This window comes from Magallana gigas, chromosome 3, assembly GCF_963853765.1.
Source record: "Magallana gigas chromosome 3, xbMagGiga1.1, whole genome shotgun sequence".
Classification (NCBI taxonomy): domain Eukaryota; kingdom Metazoa; phylum Mollusca; class Bivalvia; order Ostreida; family Ostreidae; genus Magallana; species Magallana gigas.
In genome coordinates this window covers 2,241,200-2,265,940 of record NC_088855.1, presented here as the reverse complement: position 1 = coordinate 2,265,940, position 24,741 = coordinate 2,241,200, and the positions used below count along the sequence as shown (strand labels likewise).

Here is a 24,741-nt window from a genome sequence, read left to right as displayed (position 1 = left end):
ATGTTTTTAGGTCTTTCTACCTTTCAGGCGAAAGACCTCTTGTATTTCTTATGTTTTTTATTATCATTTTTCTCCTCTATTTTCCACAGGAAAACTTTTTTATTTCAAAAGATATTGAAACAAATTCTTCTTTATGTGATTGAACTCTGAAACCATAAGAGATAGAAGCTTGGAACTTTTACCAATTTTTTCAGTACACTTAAGGTTCTTTAATCTATTCATACCAAAAGGATCTGAGGCCCCCTTCTAGTAGTTATTGCCCCTGAAAGTATTTAAATTTCTATAAAATCACTTCCAACTTTTTTTTACAATTATCATAGAGACTTCAGACCACTTGGGATGGAAGCGTCTACCTTGACCGATCAAAATGACATAAAGGTCAAAGGTCAAGGTCATTTGGAAATCTCTTAATTAATGAGTTTTTAGATCTCTTTTGTGTAGGGTGGTAGAAAAAAAATGTTCATGGATGTAGTAGGACATCATAAGACATTTCAAAATATAACCCTTAAACCCCTACCATGAAACAATTATAGAGTTATTGCTCCTATTGTAAAAATGCTTGTTATCGCTACTCCTCACTAACTGTTAGAGATAGAGACTTGAAACTTTTACTAATATATTCAGTACAATTAGACGTTCCTTCAATCTATCATACCGAAAGGGTCCAAGACCCACCATAACTTCAATAACTTCTACCAGTTATTGTCCCTGAAAGTTTGGAACAATCCATAAAAACACTAATAACTTTGAAATCAATAATCATAGAAACATCGGACCACTTGCATAATTAATCTTTTGACACTTTTTTAAATAAAGTAACGCATATTAAAAAATACTTTATTCTAATGCAGCAATCTTATTTCAAACATAAAACACAATGAGGTGGAAAGACCTCTAATTGTTCGAGAATAATTAGTCTACTAGTTTTAATACAACTCTTTCTTTGTATACGCTTAATAAAATGCCCTTTGAAGAGCCCTACTCAGTATTCCGAAGAAAAAGAAGATACATTAACATTTAATAATTACGTTAAAAATATAAAACTAGACAAGGAGTTCACGAATGGCTTTCCCCAAATTTATTTCAAAATTAAATTTGTTGACGGTTTATAATGATGAAATTATGGTGTACAGATTCAAAGTATTCTATATTATGTAAAAATACAGTACTTTTAATTATTTTTTTTTAAAATCAAACTGATCATGTTGATTGCTTCTAGCTATCAATTTATCATTATTGCGGATCATTTCTTTAAAAGGAATACTTTTTCCACCATTTGTCCAAAAGAAGGAAGCTGTCAGAGGATGTATAGCTGGCAATGTTACCATGCAGTTTAAACCTGCATTGTTAGATGGCAAAGAGGTGAAGACCTACGTATGGAACAAGGTCCGGGGCGTAAACAAAGATCCAAGCTTTGCCAAGTTTGAACCTAGCGATTCATTAAAGCTTCAGATATATTTTAATGAAGAGCACCAGGTTCAGAATCGATTATTTCACTATCCCGAGGAGCCTGCTACGTTATATCTCACGAATTTAAGGAAAAGTGATCAACAGCAGTACACCCTAGTTATCAGCTATGTTGATTATGTTGGAACACCCACAGATTGGATCATAGACCTACAAGTACAAGGTATGTGAACTCTGTTGGAACACCCACAGAATATATTATAGACCTAGAAGTACAAGGTATGTGAACTCTTTTGGAACCCCAACAGAATATATAATAAACCTTGATGTACAAGGTATGTGAACTCTGTTGGAACATCCACAGAATGGATCATAGACCTACAATTACAAGGTATGTTAACTCTATTGGAACAGCCACAGCATGGATCATAGACCTACAAGTACAAGGTATTTGAACTCTGTTGGAACACCCACAGAATATATTATAGACCTAGAAGTTCAATGTTATTTGGACTGTTCAAAGCAAACTCTGTTTTATTTAAAAATATTTCAAGTTGGTTTTCATTTCGGCATATTGACTACGAGTATCTGTAGTAATGCAGAGTGGTACAAGAACACTTTAGATTATGTATGACATGTGTATATATTTAATTGGACTGTCATAAAATAACTTACATAACAAACCTTTCATAAAAACAAGTAGCCTTCATGTAACATTAATACGAACATTATAGAGTATGTATTTATATCGATGCGAAATGATAAATAAGTGACTTGTTTCAAAGAATTATTTTTTTAATACAGTCTCCCTCCTCAAGGGGATTTCTATTTTTAATTTAATCAAACTCAGAATAGACAAACTCAGGGTTGACTACGATAAGCATCCATAAATATGTTTTTAACTTCGAATGAATACTACAGTACAGCTCACGAGTATCCCGACAAAAACACCGACCACCGTGTTTGAAAGTCCACGCTGAGCGTGGAAGTGTCGGTACCTTTGATCTATTGTTCTCTGTTACGGCCTCGAAACGAGAAAAAACACGGTGCGACACGGTGCAACGCGATGCAACACGGACAGTTACACTGTGAAACACGCGGTATTTACCTGTAAAAAAAAAAAGGAGGATTTAGGAATAAAACTTATAAAGAATAAAATATTTATTGATGTACGTAAGAGAATCAAAGAAAAAGACAAAGAAATAGAAATAAATAGAATGTTTATGCACGCAATTTTCAGACGTATGCGATTGACACGGTTGATTTTTGTTAATATTAAAAATCGATATCCCCCACATGAAGGTTTGATCAATAAAAACACTAACACTTTCTTTTCCTTTTTAAAATTCAAATAAACGGTTCCATAAGTTTTTGTTTCAGTCCATTTTTAAACGTAGTAGTAATCATAGTTACTGTAGTTTGGCAGTTTCAATAGTGCATAGAACCATAACTGTGATCTTTTCTCACTTATACTCTATTCAACGATAACAAATCTAACGGGTTGTTGAAAACAAATGTACTTTCTCTAAATAATATAATTAAACAGCTTTATATCTAATATATTTTCAAATTTTCTTTCTTTTATACATATGTGTGAAGTACTTGTCCATGTACATAGTAGTACCGCACGGTACATATTCATAGCGCTAAGAATCCGTGGATCTTGATACTTGATAATTTTTTATTTCATCTTTATAGCAACTTGAGTTTAGAAATTATTTGTGTTCCAAGAAACTACTCAGTATTGCATTAATTACTGTTTGATTGTTTAATGATCGTCATATGAGAGAGAGAGAGAGAGAGAGAGAGAGAGAAAGAGAGAGAGAGAGAGAATACCAGTATGAGTTTAATTTAAGTACATTTTACTTGTAATTCAGTGTAATAAGTTAGATTTATAGTTTCCATTATATTGAACCCCTTTCCCAAAATTTGCAATAGAATATATGCAGTCAGGGTCCACGTGCTATCCCTGTCAATCAAATCAGCCCGCGCGATAGACCACGTGCTCCTTCCATGATATGGAAAAAATGTCGTTCTATTGTTTTTTAAGTCCACAAAATAGAAAAATGTTTAACAATGAAGTATTCAGTGTTTGAAATGTTTAGTTTCTTCATTCTTATACTGCATGCATGAGGGTTGGGATATTACGTTGTAAAATCTCTCTCTCTCTCTCTCTCTCTCTCTCTCTCTCTCTCTCTCTCTCTCTCTCTCTCTCTCTGTGTACTTTTGTGCAATCATTTTAGAATTATAAGAGTTCTATTTGTATAAATTTAATTCATTTATTTTAGATCCATGGTTTTAATAACGATTTCAACACAATGACTAAAAGTTTGTAAAGTTCACGATGTAATAAGATTTTTCGTTAAAATTTCGACGCTATTTCACATCAATAAAGTTGTGTTTATTCTAAATGCTTGCAAAAAGTTACTGGTATTATCTCATTCATCTTTTTAATCAATCAGGTTTTTTTTGTACATACATGTATGTGTACCCGGTAAATAATTTAATTTCTTATCGCAAGTTAATACTTTGTGAAATTCCCGCATTTATAGAGTTGCTGAATTGTTCCCCGGATCAACGCGCCGATAGTCTTACGTTTAGTTGTTTATGTACATATCTACAGACAATTTTTTTGCTTGTTAGAGATTAGGAAAAATCATTGAACTAATAAAGTAGAAGTAAGATATATTCAGACCATACCCAGCAGGCATACGACGTTGTACCAACGTTGAAAATACGTTGATCATGGTTGACGACGTTGATCAACCAAAATACAACGTTGTGCGACGTTGAAGAAAAAGACGTTATCAACATGACAAATTTTCAACGTTAGTTAGACGTCAGATATTCTGACCAATATCGACCAAATTTCTCATACATATATTTATAAAATTGTATTTTTCATAATTCCGTGTAATTATTGAATTCTGTAATTTGTGGGCATAAAAAGTGAAAAAACATCATCAGTGATGGCAAAAAATCGCACATGTAAAGAATTTACATGTATGCGGAAAGCGCGCGATAGGCATTGATCTTGTAACCCCCCCCCCCCCCCAAATATCTACACAGCTTGAAATGATTTAAGTAACTTTATGAATCATTTATATATATAGTGTTAATGAATAAAACTGTTGATAGTGAAATAAATTCAGTTATGACGAAAGTTAGCGCATGTAAACAAATTATGCGGCAAGGTGCGCGATAGCCATTGATCTATTGCACATCCTCCATATCTGCTCAGCTTGAAAGCGCATGCTGGACAGACAAGTATTAATTACTGGCGCGAACAAATTACCGCGCCAACTGAAACAAAGAACCAGTGTCCAGCTGGGGATAAGATATCCTAGCTGGGAAGCCATTTTGAACGCCATTCCAAACTTGAGACCGTGAGGAGCAGCATTTATAAATTCTACATCGACCTATAATACAAGGACATTTTGGATTTCATCCTCTAAAATAGTAAAGTAAGTGTTTCTTTCAATTATATAATGCATGTTGTATAATGTTTTTATTTTTTTCCAAGCTAGAAAAAAATGCTTAACCGCATGGCGCGTGTTTTTGAATTCACCACTAACGAACAGAGAATGCATGTAAAAATTGATCGATCTCTAACTTACATTAGTCTAATAATATCAAAGTATTGTTAGCCTTGAAAATGTCTTTAAGTTTTTGGTGTTTTTTGTGGTGTTTTTATTTTTATTTTTCACCACTAACGTTAGTAATGTTATGTACGATAGTTCACACGTATCACGAATGACTCTTTGGACGAGTTAACTAAGAGAATTTCCGATTTACGTACAAGTTAACAGAAGAGTGAAACTATAAATAGAATTGGGATTTTATTGTTGTCGTTGATCTTTGGTCTCCAACATAACGATGCAAGTTTTAATACTCAATAAGTGTACCCAGGCAACTGATCGAAGCCGTTTTGTAATACAGTATATAGAAAGTAATAATCTTATCTTTTACCTTCGATGGTCTTTAAAGGAAAACAATAAATCCTTTAACACTAACAGTCCATATTCAATTCACAGTATTGAAGACAGTACTTTAGGCCTAGTATATAAGTATTTATATTTGTAATGATTATGATGTTAATATTAACTCAAAGTGATGATATTATTTATAATGGTTAATCAATACAAACAATAGAAACAAAAACTAGCTGCACGTGCATGTATTTTTTTGTTCTATTTAAGACATGGCCTATCTCAGAAACTGGAGACGGTACAATACATTTGTTCATGCGCTTGCACAATCAAGCAGCAGTGAAAATTACCTTTCCCATGACCGAAGAAAGTGAGTACAGTTAGATGTGTTACAAATTTTCAATTCAAGGGACCTTTTATGAGACTAGAATTTTTGCTTATGATGCCTTGGGTGTTAAATGTTTAATACTTAGTTATATTCTGTTTCACAGGATTTCAGAGAAGAGTCCTCTACCTTCTTGTTGAAATAAGAGACCTTCTTAAGAGTCCAGTAACAACAGCTTCAAATACAGAAGACGTTGATCTTGTTACCATAGACTCAGAAGAAGGATTTGAAGCCTTAGACAGAAGACTTGAAAACAGGGACTTTAAAGCCAGCTTTGTAAGTAATTGAAAATAGATGTAAATTGTCATGTTTCGTGTAGAATTATGTTGTATTTTTATATACATACTATACATAATGGGCCTGCCTTATGTGCCAGCGGGCAAGAAGAGGTTAGGTGAGGTGAGGTGAATATACATAAACTCTAAATTCTTGATCAAATGAGGGGAATTATTCTTCAAGTTAAATCACAAGAAGTAACCCTCAAAGATTTTCTCTAACAGTCAGGAATTATTACAAAAAAAATTAAACCTTTGGTGCTGGACTCAGGTTTTTTATTCTCTTGATATGACACAAAATGACTGAAATGCAGAATTAAAATTAGAAATTGTGTATAGAATGAATATAATGTTCTCCTTTACTATACATTTGAGCATTGAATCATTATTTTATGAAAGATATTGTATCATAACAATAGCGGTGTGTGCATACAAATTTTCATAAATAACTAATGCGCATTATAAAATTTGTATGCACACACCGCTGCAGTTATGAGACTATATCTTTCAAAAAATAATGATTTAAAGCTTATATTTACATTTTTCTAACTTTATGCTTTGTCTGCAAATGTGATTTATATGTCAAAATTTCTATTTTATTCTAAGGATAAATTCAAATTAATGGAATAGCCATTGTAACAGCCACAAGCGTGAACTTTGATTCTCGCTTGTGACGTTGCATTTTACAGCGTTCAAAGTTTGTTATGTCACGGTTAAACTCGTCATTTTAACCTTTGAGTTCCGTTTGTGTGTTACGGTCTTATTACTTCAGTATCTTTTCACACACTTTACATGCAAAAAATATTTGGAATGTAAATTTATATATTGCAGTAACACTACAAAGTATGAATGAAAATGAACAATTGCATTTCAGAAATTCTTGCTTCAAAAGATTGGAGGTACAGATGGTACTGACCACATGAAGAAAGCAATGTTAAGGTAAATAAAGAATGATGTTACTGAATAATTAAAGATCATTTATTGAAAAAATCAACGTATGACATTGTATTCAGAGTGATATGAAATACTAAGTATTTGAAGTATGACATATTTCAATTTATTTTCAGAACTATGACAAACTCGTACATGGCTGGTCTAAACATGAAGGGAAAACGGGGAAAGAAAGCTTTTGGTTCCTCCCAACTCTACCTCCTTATAAAAGGTAAAATGTTTTCTGATTTTTACTACTGTCAAATTTCTCATTTGTAGTACATGTAGATTGAAACAATTAAAACATAATTTGATTAGTTGGTGCAGACGCAGAGTACTGTAGATTCCTCATTTTTCATGATTACTTCATTTTGCGATTCAATTATTTAATGCATCAAATTGCTAGAACACATAATTTTTATCATATATATTCATTAAATTTACACCTGCCAAAAATTAATAGGGAGATCATAAAATCCGCGAGATGTGCTTTTGGCAATTTTACATGGATATTAATTCCTTGTGTTTAATTAGGAATCTACAGTATACATCTATTTAAAAATGGTGTGTTATCTTTATGGCAATCTTATTGAAATTAGATCCCGTGATCTGCAAGGAAAAAGCCACTGGAGCAGATCAAAGGATCCAATTTTGGTTGAATTGTCTTTATGTAAAGAAAAATATATATACAGAGGAACATATACGGTATTATAAAGCACCTTAATGTCTGTTTCAGAAACTGTATTGACATCTCATACACAGTATACAGAATCAAAATTCAATGAAGATTTGGCTAAATTCCTAAAATATGCCCCGGAGCGTGTGGGAGGAGGTGGAAGAAGGAGAAGAGATTGACTGTTTTTCACGTTCACTTGACCAGAACTAATGATTTTACTCTTTTTCATCTTCTTAAACTAATGTTTTTGTGAAAAGCTGGCTACAGATGTGAGCTAGGTTATCCATCAGTGATTTTAAGTGATACTTTCAATTTATTTAACTGTTTCTCTCTTGAATAAATTGATTAATGATATTTGTTCTGGTGTCATGTTGTTCATAAAATAATCTGAGGCAAAATGATTCACTGCAATTAGCGAAAAAAAATCAGTGTTCAAGGTCAAACAGTTGTAGCATTTCAACCAAATATCAACTAAATTTAAACGTTGTAACAACGTCAGAAGACGTTAAATCAACGTTGAAACAACGTCAGATATCAACGTTGAATCAACGTCAAAATTTCAACGTCCATTCAACTTTCATATTCAACCAAAATTCAACGTCATTTCAACGTTGAGGCATGACGTTGTTTCAACGTTGAATCAACGTTGAAATGCCTGCTGGGTACACACGACGGGTTGTGATGAGTTACCAAACAGGTGTTCGCGGAAAGGTGTGAATAACGGCATCTCGAGCACCTGTTCAGACGTCCAAATATACACACAGTTAGTTGTAAATTCCAATGACACCTAACAAGACAGACAATAACACCTGTTGTGTATAGAACCGAAGATGAAAGACAATGCTGTGTATCTGATCAGCTTCCGTACATCGCACGAGTGATTTTTTCATGTGAAATCGCGAGGCCATTACGAGCTATACGGAAATAAAGTTGAAAATTATTTTATGAAATGCGGGTATATTTTTAATACATGTACAAGGCTTGAATATAATTTAACAAGAGTTTGTACATGTATTTATCTATAATCTATAATATAAAGGTGATTTTTGTTTATTTATTGCTACATACATGTAAATAGCTGAAGTCAAAATTATTCGAGTCATCGGTAATATGGGGTTGTTATTTACTACTGTAACAGCACATCAACAGCATATGTTTTTAGAAAAACATGATCTGAAATGTTTTCATTTCTCATTCTCATTCTTAATTGGTAAGGCTGTAAATTAATAAATAAATCTGAAAGTGTTTACAGATAACAGAAATAAGACGTATAAGCTCCCGACATTTTAATAGGATCGTCAGTTACAACATCACGTTTGTTAAGAAAAAAACCAAGATGAATTAAATTGATTTGAATTTTGATTATATATTAATTGATTATTAAATATTTTTGGTGAATTTATTTCTATTTATTTAAGAACAAATGAATTAAAAGGTTCCCATTTACGTCGAGTTTTCAGATCACAAAAAATTACCTTCACGTTGACAGCCTCGACAATTTTCTGGGTCCGTGCAACTTAAGTCGACATTCTTTTTTTTTTTAAATATGAAAAGGATATATATGTTTCAACCGTTGTTTAGCCATAATTTCTTTATTTCTAAACATACGCTATTTCTATCAACGTCTCAGGTAACGATATCCACGGAGTAACACAGTGGCCACGGAGTTACACAGGCAGCCACGGTGCGACACGGTGCTTTTTCTTGAATTTTCCAATACACATACACGGTGTCACACCGTGTGCACGGTGCGACACAGACCGTTTTCCACCGTGTTTTTTACACGGTGGGTGTCGGGATACTCGTGAGCTGTACTGTATATAGTCATAATTATTTAAAATTAAAAAAGAAAACACTAAGAAGTGTTTCTGAACGTATCAGCAAACTTGATTATTTAAGTCTTCAATATTGCTTTTTAAGTGATTAAGCTCTTGGAAAAAAATAATTATTTAGAGATTCTTTTTTTTTCTCAGTGTCTTTTTCAATTATGCTTTACATTCAAAAAGATATATTTATCTTCAGAATAAGGTACTTAATTGTGTTGAATAAGGACTCACTAACCACATAACTCAACGATGCATCCTCAATTAAGCTCAAAAGATCAATTGGTGCTGCAAAAACGTCATATAAATAAAATCATATGAGATACAGCATCTTTAATCATGTTATTTTATTTATATTTCTTTATCTAACTCGTTAAAATCCATGTATATGTATTCGTTTGGTAATCATCGCAAATAGATACACTACATGTAGTTTAACTCGATGGATAAAACAAATACAAACCTACACAATGACATATGGCTATTTATTTGTTAGTCGTGTTCAGCTTTTATAACCTATAATATGTCTTTAACTGTGCATGTTTTGTTGTTGTGTTTAAAATAAATTATAAATCATTTTACATAGAATTGTTTTATACTATTTTCATGCTGATACGTTTATAGACATCACTAAATTGCTATTTATGATATTCTACATATGTATAATCTCTTAATATAAACATTAACCTGTATGCAGTATACATGTAGTTTTTATTGTAGATGTTTGTTTTGAAAAACCCAAAGAAGTTGGCAAGTGTGCAGTATCAACTTGTTACACAGGAGAAAATGGGGTACTGAAGGTAAATTGTTCTCACTTCATCCTTGTGATAGGTATTAGAACCTTTGATAAATAATTATCCATATGTGTTCTATGTTTTAAAGACGAATGTGATATAAAAGGTATACTTACTAAAGTTTTAAAATATCTCTTGATATTTTTTATGATTTTTCTCATTTACATGTTGTAAAAAAGTCTTAATGGAGAAGGGTGACGACCACCAAATAGTGTACTGATGGACACTATTAACGTAAAGTCATAGCCTGATTACGTGCCCTTAAGTTTTACAAAAGTGATTGTAGCGTTTCAATTTTATTTTTCCTCACTTTGTGGTTAAAATGTCTAAATTTTTTGTCAAAAAGTTCAAATTTCGTACACATGCACCTAACTATTTATGTATTTTTTTCTATATGAAAACATAATTTTCAAAACCCTGCTACTCTGCCATGAACTAGTTTAACTAAGTTTTGGGGCGTAAACAAATGAAAATTCCAATCCTAAAATATAAATTTAACGTCTATTTGACTTGTACAATCTGTTATCTTCACATAGTCGCTATATTTACCAAGAATCTAACAAATCAACGGGAAATCATGCAGGAAAAACTCATCTTTGTAATTCTGCCTCATAATATGAATTGATCAAGTGATAAGAAAATAAAGCACACATTAAAACCACTATGTTTAACTGATTGAATGGTAGAACTCACTAGTATTTATTGATCAGACTTAACAGTGAAACAACTAAATCATGGTTAGAATAAGACCACACCATATGAACTCCAAACGCATAAATCCAGATAGGAGTATGAAACCCTGGACCACGCATGTTTATATCCAATAGAACCCTTTGATAATTTTTTGTTTGGGAAAATTTGGTCATTTTAAAATAGGACTCTCATAATGTGGATATTTAGTAGGTAATGGACTCTTTGACCCTTGAGAAAATTTAAACAGAAATGAGCTGATATATCATCAGGTGCATCTTAAAGTATGAACAAAAATTCATGATCATTGTAAATGCAAAACAAAATTGCTGACCCATGATAGCAAAGAACAGGTAATGAATGGGTAAAAATTGCTTCAGGCAACAATTTTTTATTTATCATTTTGTATTTAACAAAATAAATACTGTTGCAAACTGGGTTTTTATTTTCAATCTCAAAGGATATGCAATCTTTTAATTGATACAAATACGTTATACGCCTTATACCGGTAATATTTAAAAATGAAGAACAAATAGTTGGTATATCTTTTAAATTAAACCATAAAATGTAGTACCCCAATTTATTTTTATTCTATTATTGGCCAATCACCAGTTGGTAAGAGACAATTGATTCTACCGATTAATCGATTATGATTTTTATCTACACTAGTTCTACCTCAGTCTCTAGAAAATGTACTTGTTCTATGTAATAAGTACAAATATTTAGGTTGGTCTGGTACAATTTATGTTTTATTGAATTCAGTTTTTATGACAAAGAAATGAACTTTAAGTATTAGTTACACCTGGTTGTTTTTGTGTTCTCAATTAGACCCCTGATAGCACAGAGCTGGCAGTGAATGGATATAAACAAGTGAATGTGTGTGATGACAATACTTCAGGCAACTACTCATGCTGTAATACGGCAGGAACCTGTCTTGTTCAAGACTTCCTAGAACCAATGGGTAATTAAGTTCACTCTATACTTTCTGAAATGATTGTGTACGAATCTGTATAAATTTGTTAATTTATTTGCTCATTCTTCTATGGCTTGAATGTTTTGGTGAAGGGGAAGTTGTCTTAATTTTAATTAGCAAGTATAAAACACTATATCGGTTCGTATCATGCCAGTGTCAAACGGCATTTTTGCACTGTTTAAAATGCAGTATCGTAAAAATCCATAAATACCAAATGATAGATCTTTACCTAGAGAGTATACAAGCACTTTTGTAATTGATGTATCAAACCTTACAGGTAACATATTTACCATTGAAAAATTAGCAATCCCATTGAAAAATTCAGTTAGATTTTAAAAATCATATCGTAATTTTCAATATCATGAAAGAATTAATTAAATATTGCAGGAAATTCTGTAAATTGTATCATACAATTGTTTTAATTATGGATTTTTGTTATTAGGAATTTATCTATTAGAGATAAATAGCTTATCTGTCAGGTGCGGTGCATCAAATGTAAAGGCGATCAGATACTATCTAGGCAATGGTCTATCATTTGATGTACATGTATATGCATTTTTTGCGAAACTGCTTCTTAAGCGGGTGCATACATGCACTGGCATATTTATCCGCGTAATAACTGCGATTAAAATTTTTGCAGCGTCTGCTTTGCATTATCTGTTGAAATATACTTCAAATATTTTTTTTCTTCAAATTTGATGATTTGTTTTTGGTATTTCACTACTATTTATCTTAATAATAAGCTCTCTATTTTGGATTGTTATTATGTGCTAATTTTTCTTCCTACCATCTGATATTTTAACGCCAGTGTAACTGTTTTTATCACCTCGATAAGTAAAAACTTCCGTGAAAAGTAGGTCTTCTGGTTATACAAAGTATATTTTGAAGTCTGATATCTAATACAAACAATTTTATCTGAAAATATTCTTACCAGTTGTTTGGACAACCCTTGATAAACAATTAAGTAGTAACAAATTTAATGTTTATCAACAATACTTTCTTGATCTTAGGATGCTTATGTATGTCTCAGGTCATGATTTGTCAGTACGTTGATATATGTCCATTTGCATGAATAGTTGTTAACACATATTGCGCTGTTGGCGCAATGACTCATCTTCTCTCTGAATAGTACACTTTTACTTTCATTCATATCTATTTCATTTATCTATATTTCAAAAGTGTAAGAATAATATGTGCATCTTGTTTTTGATATCATAACTATACCTTTTTTTCAGCTCGTCTCCTAATTTTTGTGATCGGCTTCGGCCGATCACTGTTGTGTCCATATGAGGCATCCGGCAAATGCTTCCACGTGCGCACACATTCCGCTTGCAAAAGTAGTTCTTATAAAATTTTGAAGTTTGGTTTAGTATTTATATAACATTTTATTCAGTTTTATTTCAATTCATTTACCTTAAGAGATGCAAACATACATAAAATTCAGTTCGACCTGTTAATTCAAGAATAAACATTTTGTCTCACGCGTAAGAATTTCGGTCGAAAGATTCATTCAGTAATGCAGTTGACCTCGATGAACTGACCTCAATCATAAGAAGATGCTCCATGAACTGACCTCGATCTATTAATGTTGCATAATAGAAGCTAGAAAAACGGCTTGATTTATAAACAAGGTTACGTTATAATGCGACCTCAATAGCAAGTTATGATGGCATTCAATGTTTTTCAGTCGCATTCAATTATTAGGTCTTTCCACCTTTCAGGTGAAAGCCCTTTTGTTTACTTTATGTTTTTAGGTCTTTCTACCTTTCAGGCGAAAGACCTCTTGTATTTCTTATGTTTTTTATTATCATTTTTCTCCTCTATTTTCCACAGGAAAACTTTTTTATTTCAAAAGATATTGAAACAAATTCTTCTTTATGTGATTGAACTCTGAAACCATAAGAGATAGAAGCTTGGAACTTTTAACAATTTTTTCAGTACACTTAAGGTTCTTTAATCTATTCATACCAAAAGGATCTGAGGCCCCCTTCTAGTAGTTATTGCCCCTGAAAGTATTTAAATTTCTATAAAATCACTTCCAACTTTTTTTTACAATTATCATAGAGACTTCAGACCACTTGGGATGGAAGCGTCTACCTTGACCGATCAAAATGACATAAAGGTCAAAGGTCAAGGTCATTTGGAAATCTCTTAATTAATGAGTTTTTAGATCTCTTTTGTGTAGGGTGGTAGAAAAAAAATGTTCATGGATGTAGTAGGACATCATAAGACATTTCAAAATATAACCCTTAAACCCCTACCATGAAACAATTATAGAGTTATTGCTCCTATTGTAAAAATGCTTGTTATCGCTACTCCTCACTAACTGTTAGAGATAGAGACTTGAAACTTTTACTAATATATTCAGTACAATTAGACGTTCCTTCAATCTATCATACCGAAAGGGTCCAAGACCCACCATAACTTCAATAACTTCTACCAGTTATTGTCCCTGAAAGTTTGGAACAATCCATAAAAACACTAATAACTTTGAAATCAATAATCATAGAAACATCGGACCACTTGCATAATTAATCTTTTGACACTTTTTTAAATAAAGTAACGCATATTAAAAAATACTTTATTCTAATGCAGCAATCTTATTTCAAACATAAAACACAATGAGGTGGAAAGACCTCTAATTGTTCGAGAATAATTAGTCTACTAGTTTTAATACAACTCTTTCTTTGTATACGCTTAATAAAATGCCCTTTGAAGAGCCCTACTCAGTATTCCGAAGAAAAAGAAGATACATTAACATTTAATAATTACGTTAAAAATATAAAACTAGACAAGGAGTTCACGAATGGCTTTCCCCAAATTTATTTCAAAATTAAATTTGTTGACGGTTTATAATGATGAAATTATGGTGTACAGATTCAAAGTATTCTATATTATGTAAAAATACAGTACTTTTAATTATTTTTTTTTAAAATCAAACTGATCATGTTGATTGCTTCTAGCTATCAATTTATCATTATTGCGGATCATTTCTTTAAAAGGAATACTTTTTCCACCATTTGTCCAAAAGAAGGAAGCTGTCAGAGGATGTATAGCTGGCAATGTTACCATGCAGTTTAAACCTGCATTGTTAGCTAGCAAAGAGGTGAAAACCTACGTATGGAACAAGGTCCGGGGCGTAAACAAAGATCCAAGCTTTGCCAAGTTTGAACCTAGCGATTCATTAAAGCTTCAGATATATTTTAATGAAGAGCACCAGGTTCAGAATCGATTATTTCACTATCCCGAGGAGCCTGCTACGTTATATCTCACGAATTTAAGGAAAAGTGATCAACAGCAGTACACCCTAGTTATCAGCTATGTTGATTATGTTGGAACACCCACAGATTGGATCATAGACCTACAAGTACAAGGTATGTGAACTCTGTTGGAACACCCACAGAATATATTATAGACCTAGAAGTACAAGGTATGTGAACTCTTTTGGAACCCCAACAGAATATATAATAAACCTTGATGTACAAGGTATGTGAACTCTGTTGGAACATCCACAGAATGGATCATAGACCTACAAGTACAAGGTATGTTAACTCTATTGGAACAGCCACAGCATGGATCATAGACCTACAAGTACAAGGTATTTGAACTCTGTTGGAACACCCACAGAATATATTATAGACCTAGAAGTTCAATGTTATTTGGACTGTTCAAAGCAAACTCTGTTTTATTTAAAAATATTTCAAGTTGGTTTTCATTTCGGCATATTGACTACGAGTATCTGTAGTAATGCAGAGTGGTACAAGAACACTTTAGATTATGTATGACATGTGTATATATTTAATTGGACTGTCATAAAATAACTTACATAACAAACCTTTCATAAAAACAAGTAGCCTTCATGTAACATTAATACGAACATTATAGAGTATGTATTTATATCGATGCGAAATGATAAATAAGTGACTTGTTTCAAAGTATTATTTTTTTAATACAGTCTCCCTCCTCAAGGGGATTTCTATTTTTAATTTAATCAAACTCAGAATAGACAAACTCAGGGTTGACTACGATAAGCATCCATAAATATGTTTTTAACTTCGAATGAATACTACAGTACAGCTCACGAGTATCCCGACAAAAACACCGACCACCCTGTTTGAAAGTCCACGCTGAGCGTGGAAGTGTCGGTACCTTTGATCTATTGTTCTCTGTTACGGCCTCGAAACGAGAAAAAACACGGTGCGACACGGTGCAACGCGATGCAACACGGACAGTTACACTGTGAAACACGCGGTATTTACCTGTAAAAAAAAAAAGGAGGATTTAGGAATAAAACTTATAAAGAATAAAATATTTATTGATGTACGTAAGAGAATCAAAGAAAAAGACAAAGAAATAGAAATAAACAGAATGTTTATGCACGCAATTTTCAGACGTATGCGATTGACACGGTTGATTTTTGTTAATATTAAAAATCGATATCCCCCACATGAAGGTTTGATCAATAAAAACACTAACACTTTCTTTTCCTTTTTAAAATTCAAATAAACGGTTCCATAAGTTTTTGTTTCAGTCCATTTTTAAACGTAGTAGTAATCGTAGTTACTGTAGTTTGGCAGTTTCAATAGTGCATAGAACCATAACTGTGATCTTTTCTCACTTATACTCTATTCAACGATAACAAATCTAACGGGTTGTTGAAAACAAATGTACTTTCTCTAAATAATATAATTAAACAGCTTTATATCTAATATATTTTCAAATTTTCTTTCTTTTATACATATGTGTGAAGTACTTGTCCATGTACATAGTAGTACCGCACGGTACATATTCATAGCGCTAAGAATCCGTGGATCTTGATACTTGATAATTTTTTATTTCATCTTTATAGCAACTTGAGTTTAGAAATTATTTGTGTTCCAAGAAACTACTCAGTATTGCATTAATTACTGTTTGATTGTTTAATGATCGTCATATGAGAGAGAGAGAGAGAGAGAGAGAGAGAGAGAGAGAGAGAGAGAGAGAGAGAGAGAGAGAGAAAGAGAGAGAGAGAGAGAATACCAGTATGAGTTTAATTTAAGTACATTTTACTTGTAATTCAGTGTAATAAGTTAGATTTATAGTTTCCATTATATTGAACCCCTTTCCCAAAATTTGCAATAGAATATATGCAGTCAGGGTCCACGTGCTATCCCTGTCAATCAAATCAGCCCGCGCGATAGACCACGTGCTCCTTCCATGATATGGAAAAAATGTCGTTCTATTGTTTTTTAAGTCCACAAAATAGAAAAATGTTTAACAATGAAGTATTCAGTGTTTGAAATGTTTAGTTTCTTCATTCTTATACTGCATGCATGAGGGTTGGGATATTACGTTGTAAAATCTCTCTCTCTCTCTCTCTCTCTCTCTCTCTCTCTCTCTCTGTGTACTTTTGTGCAATCATTTTAGAATTATAAGAGTTCTATTTGTATAAATTTAATTCATTTATTTTAGATCCATGGTTTTAATAACGATTTCAACACAATGACTAAAAGTTTGTAAAGTTCACGATGTAATAAGATTTTTCGTTAAAATTTCGACGCTATTTCACATCAATAAAGTTGTGTTTATTCTAAATGCTTGCAAAAAGTTACTGGTATTATCTCATTCATCTTTTTAATCAATCAGGTTTTTTTTGTACATACATGTATGTGTACCCGGTAAATAATTTAATTTCTTATCGCAAGTTAATACTTTGTGAAATTCCCGCATTTATAGAGTTGCTGAATTGTTCCCCGGATCAACGCGCCGATAGTCTTACGTTTAGTTGTTTATGTACATATCTACAGACAATTTTTTTGCTTGTTAGAGATTAGGAAAAATCATTGAACTAATAAAGTAGAAGTAAGATATATTCAGACCATACACACGACGGGTTGTGATGAGTTACCAAACAGGTGTTCGCGGAAAGGTGTGAATAACGGCATCTCGAGCACCTGTTCAGACGTCCAAATATACACACAGTTAGTTGTAAATTCCAATGACACCTAACAAGACAGACAATAACACCTGTTGTGTATAGAACCGAAGATGAAAGACAATGCTGTGTATCTGATCAGCTTCCGTACATCGCACGAGTGATTTTTTCATGTGAAATCGCGAGGCCATTACGAGCTATACGGAAATAAAGTTGAAAATTATTTTATGAAATGCGGGTATATTTTTAATACATGTACAAGGCTTGAATATAATTTAACAAGAGTTTGTACATGTATTTATCTATAATCTATAATATAAAGGTGATTTTTGTTTATTTATTGCTACATACATGTAAATAGCTGAAGTCAAAATTATTCGAGTCATCGGTAATATGGGGTTGTTATTTACTACTGTAACAGCACATCAACAGCATATGTTTTTAGAAAAACATGATCTGAAATGTTTTCATTTCTCATTCTCATTCTTAATTGGTAAGGCTGTAAATTAATAAATAAATCTGAAAGTGTTTACAGATAACAGAAATAAGACGTATAAGCTCCCGACATTTTAATAGGATCGTCAGTTACAACATCACGTTTGTTAAGAAAAAAACCAAGATGAATTAAATTGATTTGAATTTTGATTATATATTAATTGATTATTAAATATTTTTGGTGAATTTATTTCTATTTATTTAAGAACAAATGAATTAAAAGGTTCCCATTTACGTCGAGTTTTCAGATCACAAAAAATTACCTTCACGTTGACAGCCTCGACAATTTTCTGGGTCCGTGCAACTTAAGTCGACATTCTTTTTTTTTTTAAATATGAAAAGGATATATATGTTTCAACCGTTGTTTAGCCATAATTTCTTTATTTCTAAACATACGCTATTTCTATCAACGTCTCAGGTAACGATATCCACGGAGTAACACAGTGGCCACGGAGTTACACAGGCAGCCACGGTGCGACACGGTGCTTTTTCTTGAATTTTCCAATACACATACACGGTGTCACACCGTGTGCACGGTGCGACACAGACCGTTTTCCACCGTGTTTTTTACACGGTGGGTGTCGGGATACTCGTGAGCTGTACTGTATATAGTCATAATTATTTAAAATTAAAAAAGAAAACACTAAGAAGTGTTTCTGAACGTATCAGCAAACTTGATTATTTAAGTCTTCAATATTGCTTTTTAAGTGATTAAGCTCTTGGAAAAAAATAATTATTTAGAGATTCTTTTTTTTTCTCAGTGTCTTTTTCAATTATGCTTTACATTCAAAAAGATATATTTATCTTCAGAATAAGGTACTTAATTGTGTTGAATAAGGACTCACTAACCACATAACTCAACGATGCATCCTCAATTAAGCTCAAAAGATCAATTGGTGCTGCAAAAACGTCATATAAATAAAATCATATGAGATACAGCATCTTTAATCATGTTATTTTATTTATATTTCTTTATCTAACTCGTTAAAATCCATGTATATGTATTCGTTTGGTAATCATCGCAAATAGATACACTACATGTAGTTTAACTCGATGGATAAAACAAATACAAACCTACACAATGACATATGGCTATTTATTTGTTAGTCGTGTTCAGCTTTTATAACCTATAATATGTCTTTAACTGTGCATGTTTTGTTGTTGTGTTTAAAATAAATTATAAATCATTTTACATAGAATTGTTTTATACTATTTTCATGCTGATACGTTTATAGACATCACTAAATTGCTATTTATGATATTCTACATATGTATAATCTCTTAATATAAACATTAACCTGTATGCAGTATACATGTAGTTTTTATTGTAGATGTTTGTTTTGAAAAACCCAAAGAAGTTGGCAAGTGTGCAGTATCAACTTGTTACACAGGAGAAAATGGGGTACTGAAGGTAAATTGTTCTCACTTCATCCTTGTGATAGGTATTAGAACCTTTGATAAATAATTATCCATATGTGTTCTATGTTTTAAAGACGAATGTGATATAAAAGGTATACTTACTAAAGTTTTAAAATATCTCTTGATATTTTTTATGATTTTTCTCATTTACATGTTGTAAAAAAGTCTTAATGGAGAAGGGTGACGACCACCAAATAGTGTACTGATGGACACTATTAACGTAAAGTCATAGCCTGATTACGTGCCCTTAAGTTTTACAAAAGTGATTGTAGCGTTTCAATTTTATTTTTCCTCACTTTGTGGTTAAAATGTCTAAATTTTTTGTCAAAAAGTTCAAATTTCGTACACATGCACCTAACTATTTATGTATTTTTTTCTATATGAAAACATAATTTTCAAAACCCTGCTACTCTGCCATGAACTAGTTTAACTAAGTTTTGGGGCGTAAACAAATGAAAATTCCAATCCTAAAATATAAATTTAACGTCTATTTGACTTGTACAATCTGTTATCTTCACATAGTCGCTATATTTACCAAGAATCTAACAAATCAACGGGAAATCATGCAGGAAAAACTCATCTTTGTAATTCTGCCTCATAATATGAATTGATCAAGTGATAAGAAAATAAAGCACACATTAAAACCACTATGTTTAACTGATTGAATGGTAGAACTCACTAGTATTTATTGATCAGACTTAACAGTGAAACAACTAATTCATGGTTAGAATAAGACCACACCATATGAACTCCAAACGCATAAATCCAGATAGGAGTATGAAACCCTGGACCACGCATGTTTATATCCAATAGAACCCTTTGATAATTTTTTGTTTGGGAAAATTTGGTCATTTTAAAATAGGACTCTCATAATGTGGATATTTAGTAGGTAATGGACTCTTTGACCCTTGAGAAAATTTAAACAGAAATGAGCTGATATATCATCAGGTGCATCTTAAAGTATGAACAAAAATTCATGATCATTGTAAATGCAAAACAAAATTGCTGACCCATGATAGCAAAGAACAGGTAATGAATGGGTAAAAATTGCTTCAGGCAACAATTTTTTATTTATCATTTTGTATTTAACAAAATAAATACTGTTGCAAACTGGGTTTTTATTTTCAATCTCAAAGGATATGCAATCTTTTAATTGATACAAATACGTTATACGCCTTATACCGGTAATATTTAAAAATGAAGAACAAATAGTTGGTATATCTTTTAAATTAAACCATAAAATGTAGTACCCCAATTTATTTTTATTCTATTATTGGCCAATCACCAGTTGGTAAGAGACAATTGATTCTACCGATTAATCGATTATGATTTTTATCTACACTAGTTCTACCTCAGTCTCTAGAAAATGTACTTGTTCTATGTAATAAGTACAAATATTTAGGTTGGTCTGGTACAATTTATGTTTTATTGAATTCAGTTTTTATGACAAAGAAATGAACTTTAAGTATTAGTTACACCTGGTTGTTTTTGTGTTCTCAATTAGACCCCTGATAGCACAGAGCTGGCAGTGAATGGATATAAACAAGTGAATGTGTGTGATGACAATACTTCAGGCAACTACTCATGCTGTAATACGGCAGGAACCTGTCTTGTTCAAGACTTCCTAGAACCAATGGGTAATTAAGTTCACTCTATACTTTCTGAAATGATTGTGTACGAATCTGTATAAATTTGTTAATTTATTTGCTCATTCTTCTATGGCTTGAATGTTTTGGTGAAGGGGAAGTTGTCTTAATTTTAATTAGCAAGTATAAAACACTATATCGGTTCGTATCATGCCAGTGTCAAACGGCATTTTTGCACTGTTTAAAATGCAGTATCGTAAAAATCCATAAATACCAAATGATAGATCTTTACCTAGAGAGTATACAAGCACTTTTGTAATTGATGTATCAAACCTTACAGGTAACATATTTACCATTGAAAAATTAGCAATCCCATTGAAAAATTCAGTTAGATTTTAAAAATCATATCGTAATTTTCAATATCATGAAAGAATTAATTAAATATTGCAGGAAATTCTGTAAATTGTATCATACAATTGTTTTAATTATGGATTTTTGTTATTAGGAATTTATCTATTAGAGATAAATAGCTTATCTGTCAGGTGCGGTGCATCAAATGTAAAGGCGATCAGATACTATCTAGGCAATGGTCTATCATTTGATGTACATGTATATGCATTTTTTGCGAAACTGCTTCTTAAGCGGGTGCATACATGCACTGGCATATTTATCCGCGTAATAACTGCGATTAAAATTTTTGCAGCGTCTGCTTTGCATTATCTGTTGAAATATACTTCAAATATTTTTTTTCTTCAAATTTGATGATTTGTTTTTGGTATTTCACTACTATTTATCTTAATAATAAGCTCTCTATTTTGGATTGTTATTATGTGCTAATTTTTCTTCCTACCATCTGATATTTTAACGCCAGTGTAACTGTTTTTATCACCTCGATAAGTAAAAACTTCCGTGAAAAGTAGGTCTTCTGGTTATACAAAGTATATTTTGAAGTCTGATATCTAATACAAACAATTTTATCTGAAAATATTCTTACCAGTTGTTTGGACAACCCTTGATAAACAATTAAGTAGTAACAAATTTAATGTTTATCAACAATACTTTCTTGATCTTAGGATGCTTATGTATGTCTCAGGTCATGATTTGTCAGTACGTTGATATATGTCCATTTGCATGAATAGTTGTTAACACATATTGCGCTGTTGGCGCAATGACTCATCTTCTCTCTGAATAGTACACTTTTACTTTCATTCATATCTATTTCATTTATCTATATTTCAAAAGTGTAAGAATAATATGTGCATCTTGTTTTTGATATCATAACTATACCTTTTTTTCAGCTCGTCTCCTAATTTTTGTGATCGGCTTCGGCCGATCACTGTTGTGTCCATATGAGGCATCCGGCAAATGCTTCCACGTGCGCACACATTCCGCTTGCAAAAGTAGTTCTTATAAAATTTTGAAGTTTGGTTTAGTATTTATATAACATTTTATTCAGTTTTATTTCAATTCATTTACCTTAAGAGATGCAAACATACATAAAATTCAGTTCGACCTGTTAATTCAAGAATAAACATTTTGTCTCACGCGTAAGAATTTCGGTCGAAAGATTCATTCAGTAATGCAGTTGACCTCGATGAACTGACCTCAATCATAAGAAGATGCTCCATGAACTGACCTCGATCTATTAATGTTGCATAATAGAAGCTAGAAAAACGGCTTGATTTATAAACAAGGTTACGTTATAATGCGACCTCAATAGCAAGTTATGATGGCATTCAATGTTTTTCAGTCGCATTCAATTATTAGGTCTTTCCACCTTTCAGGTGAAAGCCCTTTTGTTTACTTTATGTTTTTAGGTCTTTCTACCTTTCAGGCGAAAGACCTCTTGTATTTCTTATGTTTTTTATTATCATTTTTCTCCTCTATTTTCCACAGGAAAACTTTTTTATTTCAAAAGATATTGAAACAAATTCTTCTTTATGTGATTGAACTCTGAAACCATAAGAGATAGAAGCTTGGAACTTTTACCAATTTTTTCAGTACACTTAAGGTTCTTTAATCTATTCATACCAAAAGGATCTGAGGCCCCCTTCTAGTAGTTATTGCCCCTGAAAGTATTTAAATTTCTATAAAATCACTTCCAACTTTTTTTTACAATTATCATAGAGACTTCAGACCACTTGGGATGGAAGCGTCTACCTTGACCGATCAAAATGACATAAAGGTCAAAGGTCAAGGTCATTTGGAAATCTCTTAATTAATGAGTTTTTAGATCTCTTTTGTGTAGGGTGGTAGAAAAAAAATGTTCATGGATGTAGTAGGACATCATAAGACATTTCAAAATATAACCCTTAAACCCCTACCATGAAACAATTATAGAGTTATTGCTCCTATTGTAAAAATGCTTGTTATCGCTACTCCTCACTAACTGTTAGAGATAGAGACTTGAAACTTTTACTAATATATTCAGTACAATTAGACGTTCCTTCAATCTATCATACCGAAAGGGTCCAAGACCCACCATAACTTCAATAACTTCTACCAGTTATTGTCCCTGAAAGTTTGGAACAATCCATAAAAACACTAATAACTTTGAAATCAATAATCATAGAAACATCGGACCACTTGCATAATTAATCTTTTGACACTTTTTTAAATAAAGTAACGCATATTAAAAAATACTTTATTCTAATGCAGCAATCTTATTTCAAACATAAAACACAATGAGGTGGAAAGACCTCTAATTGTTCGAGAATAATTAGTCTACTAGTTTTAATACAACTCTTTCTTTGTATACGCTTAATAAAATGCCCTTTGAAGAGCCCTACTCAGTATTCCGAAGAAAAAGAAGATACATTAACATTTAATAATTACGTTAAAAATATAAAACTAGACAAGGAGTTCACGAATGGCTTTCCCCAAATTTATTTCAAAATTAAATTTGTTGACGGTTTATAATGATGAAATTATGGTGTACAGATTCAAAGTATTCTATATTATGTAAAAATACAGTACTTTTAATTATTTTTTTTTAAAATCAAACTGATCATGTTGATTGCTTCTAGCTATCAATTTATCATTATTGCGGATCATTTCTTTAAAAGGAATACTTTTTCCACCATTTGTCCAAAAGAAGGAAGCTGTCAGAGGATGTATAGCTGGCAATGTTACCATGCAGTTTAAACCTGCATTGTTAGCTAGCAAAGAGGTGAAAACCTACGTATGGAACAAGGTCCGGGGCGTAAACAAAGATCCAAGCTTTGCCAAGTTTGAACCTAGCGATTCATTAAAGCTTCAGATATATTTTAATGAAGAGCACCAGGTTCAGAATCGATTATTTCACTATCCCGAGGAGCCTGCTACGTTATATCTCACGAATTTAAGGAAAAGTGATCAACAGCAGTACACCCTAGTTATCAGCTATGTTGATTATGTTGGAACACCCACAGATTGGATCATAGACCTACAAGTACAAGGTATGTGA

At 32.1% G+C, this 24,741-nt stretch overlaps 2 protein-coding genes across 9 annotated transcripts in view; both read left to right on the top strand.

Annotated features, from left to right (window-relative positions):
* The window catches only part of LOC105338195 (uncharacterized), a 410,054-nt gene that overhangs the window by 11,194 nt on the left and 374,119 nt on the right, over positions 1-24,741 (top strand). For all 6 annotated transcript variants that reach the window (XR_010711669.1, XR_010711671.1, XM_066078019.1 and 3 more), the window contains exons 5-11: positions 1,259-1,630; positions 10,146-10,225; positions 11,738-11,870; positions 14,885-15,256; positions 19,623-19,702; positions 21,215-21,347; positions 24,362-24,733. Coding sequence is in view for 4 of the 6 variants with exons in the window: in XM_066078019.1 (XP_065934091.1) it covers positions 1,259-1,630; positions 10,146-10,225; positions 11,738-11,870; positions 14,885-15,256; positions 19,623-19,702; positions 21,215-21,347; positions 24,362-24,733 (1,542 nt within the window). In the remaining 2 variants the exon portion in view is untranslated. The remainder of the gene's footprint in view (positions 1-1,258; positions 1,631-10,145; positions 10,226-11,737; positions 11,871-14,884; positions 15,257-19,622; positions 19,703-21,214; positions 21,348-24,361; positions 24,734-24,741) is intronic.
* On the top strand, positions 4,674-7,959 carry LOC117680383 (uncharacterized). Of its 3 annotated transcripts, none has more exons than XM_066078017.1 (6): positions 4,674-4,871; positions 5,607-5,706; positions 5,828-5,997; positions 6,871-6,935; positions 7,064-7,158; positions 7,663-7,959. In XM_066078017.1, exons 2-6 carry the CDS (start codon positions 5,652-5,654, stop codon positions 7,779-7,781), a joined length of 504 nt encoding a protein of 167 aa, XP_065934089.1. In that variant the 5' UTR covers positions 4,674-4,871; positions 5,607-5,651; the 3' UTR covers positions 7,782-7,959. The 3 variants fall into 3 exon arrangements, with proteins under 3 accessions (XP_065934089.1, XP_065934087.1, XP_065934088.1); XM_066078016.1 differs by lacking the exon at positions 4,674-4,871 and adding an exon at positions 4,988-5,356; XM_066078015.1 differs by lacking the exons at positions 4,674-4,871; positions 5,607-5,706 and adding an exon at positions 4,982-5,356.